This window comes from Mytilus trossulus, chromosome 1 (assembly GCF_036588685.1).
Source record: "Mytilus trossulus isolate FHL-02 chromosome 1, PNRI_Mtr1.1.1.hap1, whole genome shotgun sequence".
Classification (NCBI taxonomy): domain Eukaryota; kingdom Metazoa; phylum Mollusca; class Bivalvia; order Mytilida; family Mytilidae; genus Mytilus; species Mytilus trossulus.
In genome coordinates, this window is record NC_086373.1 from 45691336 (window position 1) to 45705606 (window position 14271).

At 31.8% G+C, this 14271-nt stretch overlaps 1 protein-coding gene across 5 annotated transcripts in view; it reads left to right on the forward strand.

Annotated features, from left to right (window-relative positions):
* LOC134725567 (inositol 1,4,5-trisphosphate receptor type 1-like) overlaps nucleotides 1–14271 on the forward strand; it is a 248363-nt gene that overhangs the window by 40038 nt on the left and 194054 nt on the right. For 3 of the 5 annotated variants that reach the window (XM_063589500.1, XM_063589516.1, XM_063589525.1), the window contains exon 5: nucleotides 4956–4991. The exons of the other annotated variants lie outside the window; for them this stretch is intronic. In XM_063589500.1, the coding sequence (XP_063445570.1) occupies nucleotides 4956–4991 (36 nt within the window). The remainder of the gene's footprint in view (nucleotides 1–4955; nucleotides 4992–14271) is intronic. 5 annotated transcript variants of the gene reach the window in all.

Sequence of the window (14271 nt, forward strand, 5' to 3'; positions counted from 1 at the left end):
TTCTTGCAATCTTAAGATAGTATCAAGAGGAATATATTTATTGTTTTTTTTTACTCATTTTTGATGAGCCTGCCATTAACAGCAAAAGTAGGCAATACACTGGGTTCTGCGGAATCCTTACGAATTTTTTATATGATTCTCTTTAAATTCCTATGAGTCAAGTCATCATAATAATTTTAAAAAGGAATTTTTGATTAAAATGTGATTAAAATTTCTTCAAACCTACTCTTATTTAATACATTATATCTGAAGTATAAATAAAAACATGTATGTAGTAGCAGTTACTTCGAATTATGTGCATTTTGTAACTGTATCATATTTAAACTTAAACAGAAATGATAATGCATCGTCTGTTGTGTTAAATATAAATCTCAAATAATCTGTTATTAATCTGGAAATGTTGTTCACACAAATAATTTTAAGGGACAACAAAAAATCTATATAATAGTCGCAATTTGTTTGCCTTTATTATTATAATTCTATAAGATTTTTATTTTGAACCATTTTTGGGATAAGCTGTTTTATCCTCGGATACAAAGTGGAGCCGTTCAAAGGGGAAGCAAAAAGTAACTGAAGATAACCACATGCAAACTGAAATTTTCTTAATTCGTAATTTTTATGCCCCACCTACGATAGTAGAGGGGCATTATGTTTTCTGGTCTGTGTGTCCGTTCGTCCGTCCCTTCTTTCGTCCATCTGTTCGTTCGTTCGTCCATTCGTTCGTCCGTCTGTCCCGCTTCAGGTTAAAGTTTTTGGTCGAGGTAGTTTTTGATGAAGTTGAAGTTCAATCGACTTGAAACTTAGTATACATGTTCCCTATGATATGATCTTTTAAATTTTAATGCCAAATTAGAGGGTTTACCCCAATTTCATGGTCCACTGAACATAGAAAATGATAGTGCGAGTGGGGCATTGGTGTACTTGGGACACATTCTTGTTTTTTACTTGTCCATTCAGAGATATAAAGCAGGTTTACCTAGCAAAATGGGCCAAACCATGAGCTTAGAACCCTACCGTATGTTTTTGACAGGTCTACTTCTATGGTTGTATTTATTTTTGAACAACATAATGTTATGCATTTTTCCCATACAAAATGAGAGGACACAAATATTGTAATGAATCTAAAGAAATTTTATTCATATTTAACATGAGGGTACCCAAATTGCAGTTATTTTTACGGTTTTCCACCTTTTTTGAGCCTGACAAAAATTTCCATTATGTGTTTATTTTGTAAATGTATCATTATTTACTATATGGTTTCACATATTGAATTATAGAAAAATCTGTTTGAACAGACCTCCAAATGAATCTCCATGCTTAAATTCACATCCAAAAAATTTGATAACAGCTTTTTAGCTCACCTGGCCTTAAAAGACAAGTGCGCTTTTCTCATCACTTGGCATCCGTCGCCATCGTCCGTCGTTGTTAACTTTTACAAAAATCTTCTCCTCTGAAACTACTGGGCCAAATTTAACAAAACTTGGCCACAATCATCATTGGGGTATCTAGTATAAAAAATGTGTCAGGTTACCAGGCCAACCAACCAAGATGGCCATTATGGCTTAAAATAGAACATAGGGGTAAAATGTAGATTTTGGCTTATAACTCTGAAAGCAAAGCATTTAGAGCAAATCTGACATGGGGTTAAATTGTTAATCAAGTCAAGATCTATCTGCCGTGAAATTTTTAGACGAATCGAACAACTGGTTGTTGGATTGCTGCCCTTGAATTGGCAATTTGAAGGAAATTTTGCCGTTTTTGGTTATTATCTTGAATACTATTATAGATAGAGATGAACTGTAAACAGCAATAATGTTCAGCAAAGTAAGATCTACAAATAAGTAAACATGACCAAAATGGTCAGTTGACCCCTTAAGGGCATACGATACAGTTACAGGGAAGGTAATGACGTTGCTAACATAATTTGTTATTTTCGCGACGTCAGACTGTGACATATAGGGAAAAGATGCATTTTTCGACTGATTTTCATCATTCAAACTGATTTAATTTGAAAACGAGTTCATGGACCCCTATTTTTCAAAATGGCATTTTGTTTCATTTTGCAGGGAGATTATGTGACCCAAATTTTATATAACTGTAAATAGAGGATTTTTTAAAATTTTGATAAACATGCAGTAGAAAATGACGTTTTTTCCTCAATTCATGAACATTTGATAAATATGAGTTATTTCTGAATAAAAAATTGCGTATTTTTTTAGGATATTTATAAAATACAGAAATTACCGAGTATTTAACAAAAAGCAATTTGTGTTTATCTTTTATAACAAAAAAGTTATGTCTTTCTTTCGAAAAAGAAATTACGGCCACAAATCTGAATTTTGAGCAAATATACAAAATTTCGACCTCATTTTACTCAAAAAGTAGCACATGAAGGTATATTTTTTTATTACATATTTGATTTAATCAGGTGAAAACTAGCCTATGTGCAAATTTTCATGAACTTGTAAATACAGGATCAAAACTGTATCGTATGCCCTTAAGGAGTTATTGCCCTTTATAGTCATTTTTGTCGAGCCTTCGACTTTAGTCGAAAAAGCGAGACTAAGCGATCCTCCTTTCCGTTGTCGTCGGCGGCGGCGTCCACAAATATTCACTCTGTGGTTAAAGTTTTTGAAATTTTAATAACTTTCCTAAACTATACTGGATTTCTACCAAACTTGGACAGAAGCTTGTTTATGATCATAAGATAGTATCCAGAAGTAAATTTTGTAAAAATAAAATTCCATTTTTTCCGTATTTTACTTATAAATGGACTTAGTTCTGCGGGGAAACATTTCATTCACTCTGTGGTCAAAGTTTTTAGAATTTTTATAACTTTCTTAAACTATCCTTGGTTTGTACCAAACTTGGACAGAAGCTTGTTTATGATCATAAGATAGTATCCAAAGTAAATTTTGTAAAAATAAAATTCCATTTTTTCCGTATTTTACTTATAAATGGACTTAGTTTTTTTCTGCGGGGAAACATTACATTCACTCTGTGGTTAAAGTTTTTAGAATTTTAATAACTTTCTTAAACTATCCTTGGTTTGTACAAAACTTGGACAGAAGCTTGTTTATGATCATAAGATAGCATCCAGAAGTAAATTTTGTAAAAAAAAAAATCCATTTTTTCTTTATTTACTTTTAAATGGACTTAGTTTTTCTGTGGGGAAACATTACATTCACTCTGTGGTTAAAGTTTTTAGAATTTTAATAACTTTCTTAAACTATCCTTGGTTTGTACCAAACTTGGACAGAAGCTTATTTATGATCATAAGATAGTATCCAGAAGTAAATTTTGTAAAAAGATAACTCCATTTTTTCTGTATTTTACTTTTAAATGGACTTAGATTTTCTTCCAGTTAATACTTCATACAGTCTGCAGTTAAAGTTTTCAAAACATTTATTAGATTCATTAACTATCCTAGATTTTTACCAAACTTGGACAGAAGCTTCTTACAATCAAAAGATAGTATCAAGAGGAATATTTTTATTGATTTTTTTCCTAATTTTTGTTGAGCCTGTGATTTACAGCAAAAGTAGGCGAGACACTGGGTTCCGCGGAACCCTTACAAATTTTTTACCAATTTTTCGTAATTTTTTTTAATCTTTTACAAAAATCTTCTCTGAAACTACTAGGCCAAAGGAGTAGGTTCGATAAGGCCCTAAAATGGCCCTCTTAATTACCTTAAATTTCAAAATAGGATTTATTAACCAATATCACGATGACTGTTTGTTAATACATTGACTAGATGGGAAATAAGCCTTTTTGTTGAAAATTACATTCCTGCGTTCTACTGTTGACGTCACAAACAGTACTAATTTGTATTTTCCACGAAAAATCAATGAAAATTGGTAAATTTTACATTGATTATTGGACAGGAAACATAGAGCGCATACGTCGACAATAAATATCTTTGAACATAATGTTTGTAATGACATTTTACATGTTTAACAAAAATATTTAGTTTGTCGAAGCCTGCGCTCTATGTTTACTGGTCCTAAATTTGGTTAAAATCCGGCCAATTTGGTAATTTTTCGTCAAAATCTCTCATTTTATCCTATTTTGGATGCAGAAACCAACGCTGTAGAATAAAACTTTGACACACATAGTTATATTTTACTTTCTCACATGTCTTAAAGACAATTTAAAACATATTATATCTGGTACCATTCAATTTTATAAACGGGGCCGAATATGGCCCTTTCCGGACTTACTCCTTTAACCATACTTAGCCACAATCATCATTGGGGTATCTTGTTTAAAAAATGTGTGCGGTGACCCAGCAAACCAATCAAGATGGCCACCATGGCTAAAAATAGAACAAAGTGGTAAAACCCCTTAAGGAGTAATTGCCCTTTTATAATAGTCAATTTTTAACAATTTTCATAAATTTTGTAAATTTTTGTAAATTTTTAACAAAATATTTTCCTCTGTAAATACTGGGCCAAGTTCATTAAAGATAGAGATAATTGTAAGTAGCAAGAATGTTCAGTAAAGTAAGATCTACAAACACATCACCATCACCAAAAAACAATTTTGTCATTTATCCATCTGTGTGTCTTGTTTAATATGCACATAGACCAAGGTGAACGACACAGGCTCTTAAGAGCCTTTAGTTTTATTTACCTTTGATGAAAGATGTGCATAGTGTCAAATCATAAATTTACAACTAAAAATTACTTGTTTTAAAGTTTCTTAGTAAAGACTTGCAAGATTTCTGCTGCTATTTTTGCTAAATAGGTGCAATTTGGGTACAGTGATGTTATGTCTTGTAAAATTTAAAAAGATGTATTTACTACCAACATATCTGAATATTTTACGAAAAAACCTGTAAACTTAATTAAACTCTGGCCTTAGGGAGTAAAGAGAATAGGGAGTAAAGAGAATTTCCTCAATGTTAAAATGTGTACTTCAAATTTTTAGTCTTATGAAATCTGTTATGTTTTCAGAGTTTACAGACACCTGGCAATTTATTACTACTTCAGGTTGAGACTTAAATCAGAATGGTTTTTGCTGAGTGTTGAACATTGTAGTGTAATATGTTTGATCTCAGACAGCATCATGTTTATAAGCTTCTCTATGCTCATTTTATTTTTGACTTCCTATGAGTACTGTTATTCTCATTCATCATTATTAGTTTCTGATTATTACCTTGTAGCAAAATCTGTATTTAATTGATTGCATCTTTGTGTGCAGTTTTAACTTAACTTAAAAGCAACAAGATTTTTTTTAGGAGGCTATTTAACTTATACATTGGAAAGATGTAGAGAAATACAATTGTTGGATGTAGAAATATGAAATATAACTTCTGCAATATATGTACTAAACATTAGAGCTATTTATTTTTACTGAATCTTTTTCTTTAAAGTTAATTCATTACATTGGGCATTGTGTTGACAATGTACTAATGTCAGTTCTGTCCATCTATCTGTCTCAGTTCTATTTATGATATGTTTTGTCATGACAATAATTAGAAGTTACAAAATGAAGCTTTACATAAACTTGAATGCTTTTGAGTATACTTTTGAATGTTTTGCGGTTTGGAAATTTCATATTTTATGTATTAAATTATTATAAAACTTACTAACATAAAACAATTTCTCATCACACATTGAACATTAATGATTTAAAATGTTTGATAATATATATTGATCGATCATCAGTTGTGCTATATAAAGAAGATGTGGTATGATTGCCAATGAGACAACTCTCCACAATAGACTAAATGACACAGCAATGTTTGATCAGCTTGATTAAAACAAATATACACAGTAAGATGAAAATGCATGATAGCTTGAGATATAAACACATTAATTAATTACTAATGAAAAGTGAAATTGTGTGTAGCATTTGTTTATATTTATTTCATTAGATTTCCTTTAAGGCTTGACACAGCATTTAAAAAAAGTATTTTATGCAAATGCATGGGATCAATCAACCTCTTCATTGATTGACAGTACAGAACATACCAAAATGACAGAATGTATCCTTTGTAAAGAAAATCACATTTATAATCGACCAAGTCATTGAACGTCAATTAATCAGTTTGTACTGATTTTTGGGTAGTTAAAACAAATAAAAGCAGGGGTTAAGAAATTTTGTTATAGCTCACTAGCCCAGGGCTTATTGGTAGCAGGATTTTACTTGCCCTGTTGGAAGGACTAATAGCCCAACAAAACTGACCTACTAGACTGAAATATGCCGGTTACTGCAATATACAATGAATTCTATAAACTAAACAATTTTTATCCGTTGTACAGTAGATTTTTTCAAATTGGATACCCAAAACTTACATCAAAAACATATCCCATTAGCAGATATATTCAATTAATCGATAATTGAATATTCATTAAATATACTGCAAAATGAGTTGACCAAATCCCGAGATGGTATAAGTCTTGACCACTTCTAAATATGGTTATATAAAGTCATGCCTTGCATAAAAGGATTGGAGTAGTTTTTATCAGATACATCATCACTTTTGTGTAAAAGAAATATCAGCTGGTTATATGTAATGCTCATATTTGTTTTCAGTTTTAAAATCCTATTTATTAAAATAAATCAAATGACCACAATTATTTATGTGAATAAATATCACCATCCATAGGTTTGTGTCTTTTATAATTGTTTTATAAACTAAATACAGTAATATCCATATTTACATTTATCACAGGTACAATAATTGTGGGCTCTAAATAGATTACAAACTGAGCACAGTCTCTAAACTGAAATTGTTTTTGTTATAAATTTTATTTCTTTAAAAATCAAATTCATTTGAATATCAATGAAGATAATCATGATTGATGAAATATTATTGCATCAAATTTAAGATTTCTGAATGCTGTTAATGTTTAGGTCATGGTTCTAGAGGCTTCTTCACAGTATGTAAACAAAAACAAAATGGCTGCCATAACCTGTGCACATGTTACATATTTATATCTGACAAAAGTCAGGTTTCTGCTGTCAGAAGGGATTCACATTTATATTGCAATAAATTATTCATAAGCAGGTACAATCTGGTTACATTATATTTCTGTGGTTCATAAATAATGTACCCCCTGTACTGAAAAATCGATATTGAAAGTACGGGATCCTTATACAAAATCAGTTCAAATTCTGGGAATCCCAGATGACGTAGTCGAATCTGATTGGCTATATATATATGTTATATACTGTAAACCAACTTATTTTTGCAAGCAATTTATTTTCGTGACTTTCACAAGTAGAAAAATAACGCGAATATAAATAGTCGCGGATATGTAAAACCAGGATCATTCCTTATCAAAATACATCAAGTAAATAAGGAAAACGCAAAATCAAAAAGCCGCGAAGAGGACTACTAAGGGTATAAAACGCGAAATAAAGTATCTGCCAATATTATTTGGTTTACAGTAATTGACTGTCTGTCTTTTGATTCATCATATTCATGTACTCAAAACTCAAGTAGCTGTACATACAGTTGTTTTGTATGTGAGGTATTTTTTGGGGAAAGACGGCTTCAAGCCGTCAATCCCCTATGGGGTTGACCAGAGTGACACTCCCTCACATCATTCATTTTGTTTTTATACATGTTATAGTGTGGAAAACCCCCCAACAAATCTTACTTTGATTGAAGAGAAGGAGACCCAGAAATGAAGAGTTTGACTTTAAACACTTTTTTTACACATTTCCCTTCTGTTTCTCACGAAATTATCGTATCTTGAACTCTCCTTTTCACTATTTACATTTATTTTACAATCCGGAAAAATTAGTATGACGAGATATTCTAAATATATCCAACCTACATTGTATTTTATAGTGACGTCATTCTTGGAAGAAGCAGGGATATCCTTCACCAGTACACTGGTTATTTAAATCATTCTTAGAAAGCGTGCACTAATTACAAATTTGTATTTGTTAAATCTAAACATAATATTGTTTACTGTAGATGATTTAAACCTCAACATGCAATACTTTAATTTGTAGGTCAACAACTTTCAAAATAAACAAAGATCGTGAAGTTACATGAGACAGGGGAAAGAAACGATTTTATTACTTTTTCGGGTCTCACTAATTAGAGACAAGGAGCATCAAGAAGCGACCAGAAGCGTCAAGAATACTATTTAGCGGCAAGAGAAAATTCTTCTTCTTGTCACTTCTTGTCGCTTATTAGTGAGACCACGTCTTTCTGTAAGAATTCTGAGAATCTTCCTCCAATTCAGGAGCACCTCAATTGATAAGTAATTATACACTAAAATAAAAGTAAATTTATTTAAACACTTCAAATGTGACATTTCATTGGATTAGTAGTCTTCTATTAAAACTAAATTTTTGTGTACCTACATAATCATTGTAATGGTAAAAAAAAATTAATAAAAATTTGCATTTGTAGTTTAAGCATATTTATTATTTACAAATATTTCAAAATGAAGATTTGGAAACAAGCTTCACACAGTTTACATCACTCATATTGTTTTTTTATTAGTACCTGTTTCCCTGTGATGAGAGTTGTAACTCGGAACTTTAACAATGGAAATTTAAAACTGAATAGATTTTTCAGTCCACACTTTCTAAAGAAAAATCCAAGAGTACTGTCACAAAAAATGGAAAATGGCCCTAGCCTGCAGTTCAGTGATACACAATCAAGATTTCAAAAAATATTGTAGTTGTTGTGAAATGACAGAATTCAGTTGAGTTTTAGATAATTAGCTATCAAATTTAATCAAATGTTTAGATTAAGAAGGTGCAGATCTCTTCCATTGGTCCAAATTGAATCCTAAACTTAGGAAATGGAATTACATAAACAACAATTGATTGCAATATTGTCAACCTTTCTACATGTTCTAGCTGTTCTCTTGTATTCTTCATATGAAAACTATCAAAAGATACCCCCCTTTCCAAAATCATAATTGAATAGAAACAAGGGCCGTCTTTCCCCTCAGAGCTATTCAGCTCTTTGATTAGAAGTTTCTTTTGAAACAGTAACTTAAGTTTCTTTGATATACCTATATATGTCCATGTCTTCCACACGAACAAATAAGGCAGCAACCATTTGATTTTCTGGGGGGGCTATGTTTTTTTTTTCTGGACAAATTTTTTTTTCGCGACAAGTCGAAAACAATTTTTTTCTTTCAATTTTAGCATTACATATAGTGGCAGCTGAGGGTGAAACAAACAATTCCAAAAACTGGAAACAAACTTTTTTTTCAAAAAAAACCCATACCCCCCCCCCCCCCCCCCCCAGAAAATCAAATGGTTGCTGCCTAAAGAATTTGATATACATCATTAACACAACAATCTAGCATCACAATAAAACCAGATAAGACATCAAGATTTCAATTATGAGTTTTTAACAAAAGGTTTGTGTGCAGTTTGTGTCTAAGCTCAAAATCATTGCAAATGTATCATAGTTGTGACTATCAAATATCTGCAATCAATGACTATTCTTTGAAGATTTGAAGATACTTAGATAGAAAAGACTTCAAGTTCAAATTTACAAAGATGTCTTAGAGCAAATTCAATCTTTCACTTCTTATCAGGGTCTTCAATATTACCAGCAATAGTAAAAATATAATAGAGGTAAAATAAAAAATGAAAATATACAATATAAGGTAATTGTTAAAAAATATCAACTCTTTCGTTCATTGTAACTGGGGAAAGGACACAAGGTTTCTCGAGCACTTCAACAGATTTGTTGGTTAAACAAAAAATGTTGATCTTTTCTTGACATTTAACTGATGTATTTTTTTTTAACCTTCAACAACTACTAATAGCCATTAAAATTTTAGAAAAAAAATCACACTTATTTTCCATCCATTAAAAAAGCCCTGATTGTGGATATATTCACGGAGAAAGGTGGTATTACAGTATTTTTCTGCAGCACAATTAAATCAAAGTTAGCCTTGAGTGTAAATCTTTGTTTAATACCCATTAGCCTTCTCTTAAACTCCAGTAAGTCCTGCTTTATCTATATATAGCTGGCAAATAACCACAACAGAAAGTGTTCTAGCAATGTATAATGTATTTTACCTCCTGTTAAATATTTTATCTTCAGAAAACTTAAGAATTGAAAATTTTGAAATTTAAATGTACAAAATTTTATTTGAAAGTCATTTACCTATCTGAGTTATGGGTGTAAATATTATTAGTATTCTACTTGTAGATATTGTAAATAAAGTTGCTTGTTTACCTTAAGTCAGTTAACTATTTTATTAGAGGACATTGTTTACACAGGATTGGTGTAAGACATCATCTTTGAAAGATTATCTATATGACCAGCATTTATAAATCCAAATCTCAGTTTTATTAATGGCTGATTATTTACTGTACATCGTTTTTGTTGTCCTCATGTCTTGTTTCAGCCCTTGTTTGCGTTAATTTAAATGCATAAAAAAATAAACCTAGAGCTCAAGTTTCCCTATATATTCCAGCTTTGTCACTGTTTAAAAGGGTCATACTGTTGATTAATATCAGTTGGATACCAATTTTCTTGCATTTTTTCAAACCATGAATTTGAATTTTCAATGAATTAAACGTTTTCTAGAGGAATACTTTGACTTTGCCAAAACAAAGAAATTAAATATCCACAAAAATGCCATTTTTCCTCAATCCACAAAAATTGGTATCCATGAAAAAAATAAATGATTCCACAGTACTTTATATTGTTAATTATTGAGTATACATGTATACGTACTGGTGATTCAATATTAATCATTGGATACCATTTGTTATGGATTGTATGGGTACATGTGGGACCATGAGTTATGGATTGTATGGGTACATGTGGGACCATGAGTTTAAATTTTCAATCAAGTACAAATTTCCTAGATGAAAAAACTATGAAATCAAACATTTGTCAAATATCAACAAAAATGCAAATTTTCTTGAATCCAGGAAAATTTGTATCCACCAAAATGAATGAATTCACAGAACATGTACATGTATATGAATAGTTTTGTTCTTAAAAATTAAATGAAATAAAGTACAATCTGTCTTTTGTGTTGATTTATAGGTCGCTCAAGATTTCAGTTTTATTATGATTTTAACTGTTAAATTTTATGTGTTTGATATACAGTGGATAAGTGTTTGTATGTTAAAAGGATATCATGAGTCCTGAGGGCAATCATGCCAACCAATCTAAGATAGAAGTAATCAATTCATGCATCTACTATATCAACAGGCATAGAAAAAGGTTTTACCAATACATTCTATGAGGTGGAATTTGTTAAACTATGCACTAATGAATGTAAAATAATGTATTACAACATTAAGCAGATTGTTAAGTTACTCCCACCATATTACTCCTGCAAGACATCACTCTACTACCAGCAGTCAATCAACAGACCTATTATACCCAACTACCGATATCTATCTATTAGATGAATGGTGCCTTACACAACATGCAGATCTTCTCAACAACAAACAACTTTAGACACCTTCCTGCTGACAATCTTCCACTACTCATATCTATCTCTCTACCACCAGATTTACATAGTTCATGCTACGGGGGTTAACTTATTTATATCATAGTTATATATTTCAGACTTTTAATAGTATGACGTCCATTCTCACTGAAATAGTACACATTTTTGTTTAGGAGCCAGCTAAAGCACACCTCCAGGTGTGGAATTTTCTTGCTGTATGGAAGACCTATTGGTGTCCTTCTGCAGTTTTCTGCTTTTTGGTGGGGTTGATGTCTTTGACCCATTTCCATTCTCAATTTTATGGTAGATGTTTCTATCTTCCAACCTATATATGCTCTACAGCCAGGAAAAGACGTGATCATCTATTCATGATTCTTCAGCCACATCATCATCATGCTTCATCCCTCACCAACTTTGATAAGAAACAGCATTTATTGATTCTGCAACATGGACAGTGTTCCGTGGGGTTATCATGTTATGCTGTTTCTTTAACCAGTGTTTTTGTTTAAAGGCACAAAATTGTGGATTACAGTCATACTATTAAGAAACTTAAGCTGCTGTATTATCTCTTGTTCCACCACACCTACAGCTAATTAAAAATTTTAACTCTAGAAGGCATCAATCAAGCTGAAAACTAACCTGTCTGTCTGCATACATGTTTGCATATGAAACCTATACATAAGGCTTATTACCTTAAAGCAAAGATCTAGTTCAAAATTGCTTTATGTGAATGAGTGCATGTTGTTTGAGAACTAGATTTAATTAATAGGAAAAGGCAGCTTATATTTAATTAGAGGTAAAAATTATTTTGAATTTAAAAAAAATCTCTTAATTTCAGTAAACTTTTTGAAATTTGACCATTCATGTGGCAAATTTAAAATATATTTACAAATTGGCCCTGGTATCACCCAGAGACTCCCATATCAGCTAGAGGCTTCAGCCAAGGGCTGATATGGGTAGAGGAACAATACCAGTGCTAATGTGGACATGATGGAAAAGACATGTTATGATATATATATTTATCACATGCTTAAGTTCTGCAGAAAAGAGAAAAAACTATCTGATTAACCACAAAAGGTAAAATCTATGAAATTTAAACACAAGGTTTATAACCACAAAAGGAAGGTTATGATTGACTTTCAGTGTTTTGGTCCTACCTGTTTAGGAATTAAGGGCCAAAATGGGGCCCAAATAAGCATTTTTTTTTTAGTTTCCAGACAAGATTTGGCTATGGCTCAAATCGTTTAAGAATTATAAGGGGCAAAAAAGAGGGAAAAGCAGGACAATTACTTTAAGGTTAAATTTGGATTACCTCCCTTATACTGCTTTTAAATTATTAAAATGGTAATTATGGCTGCAAACTCCATTGGAAATTTGAATTGAGATACATGTATTGCCCATATCTTGAGGGTAAGATTTTTTTTTGGAAAAAGGGGGGGGGGGGTAAAAAGAAAATATGGGGAAAAAGGGGGGGTGGGGTAAAAAGAAATTGTGGGGGACAGTTTTTTCTTCAGATTTCAAAAATAAAAAAACATTTCTTCAAATTTTTTTTTTTGCCAATTTTTGGGGGATTGAGGTTTTTGAGGGGGGGGGGGGGCAATTCTCAACAGCTTAGTGTATTGCACAAAATCAAAAAAAAGGGGGGGGGTTAAATTTAAAAAAAATAGCAAAAATTTAATATAAATTCAAATTATATAACCAATTCTAAGTTCTTTGACTATACAGTTATTCTGTGTCAGAAACCTATTATGTGTCAAATATTTAATTACAATCCAAATTCAGACCTGTATCAAGTGCGAATATTGTGTCCATTTTTGCCCAACTGTTTAGGGACCTCTGCGGTCGTATCCAGCTTCGCTCTGCGAAGCAATTTATTGAATATGGTTATACACAAAAGCAATAACTTGGCATAACTCAGTTCCAAATCACAAAAGGAAGGCTGGGATTGAGGTATGGGGTTCTTGCCCCATTCATGCAGGAATTAGGGGCCGAAAAAGGACTAAAAACAAGCATTTTTCTAGTTTCCAGACAATAACCTGTGGTTAAGTGTATGGATCTCCGAAATTGTACTACAAGGTTCCATGCTACATTGGAAAAGCTGGGATCCAGTTTTGGGGTAATTGCTTCAAGGGGGGATTCAAAAAGTTTGGGGGGGGGGGTGTTCAATTTCAATTTTTTTTCCATAATTTCTCAAATTTCAAATTTTTGAAAAGTTTCAAGAAGAAATCTTAAATTGCACAGTATTGCGTAATAAGATCTTGACATTTGATTTGTGTCAGAAACCTATATTATGTCAAATTTTTTATCACAATTCTAATTCAGACAGTATCAAGGTTGAATGTTTTGTCCAAACTTGCCCCAACTGTTCAGGGTTCAACCTTGTGCGGTCGTATAAGGCTGCACTCAGTAAAGCATTTTATTTTTATATATATATTCTTTTTTACATATCAACTCTAAATTAGTAAAATACCAGCTTAACAATGTTAAATCTGCAAATTTGCCAAAGCAATTTTTTGTTCTTCCCTCATCTGGATTCCAACTCATGCTTTTATGATATTGAGACGACACTACCTGCACTGTTTCCATTGCTCTAGATCACTCGGTCTCCTAGAGTGAACTTATAATTCAGCTTTCAGTGGCTTATATTAGTTTTACCCTTCCTTGTCAGTAGGATCTAGAGTTGTAAAATTGTACATGATATATTAAGCATTATGATAAGGATGGAATTGATTGCAGATAAGTTAAATATCTATTGTAATGGATCATAAGATACAGTCACAGAAATAATTATTTCGATCATTACTCACAAACAAGTGACAACTAATGACAAATCCATCCATTGGATCACCAGTGAAGGTGATAC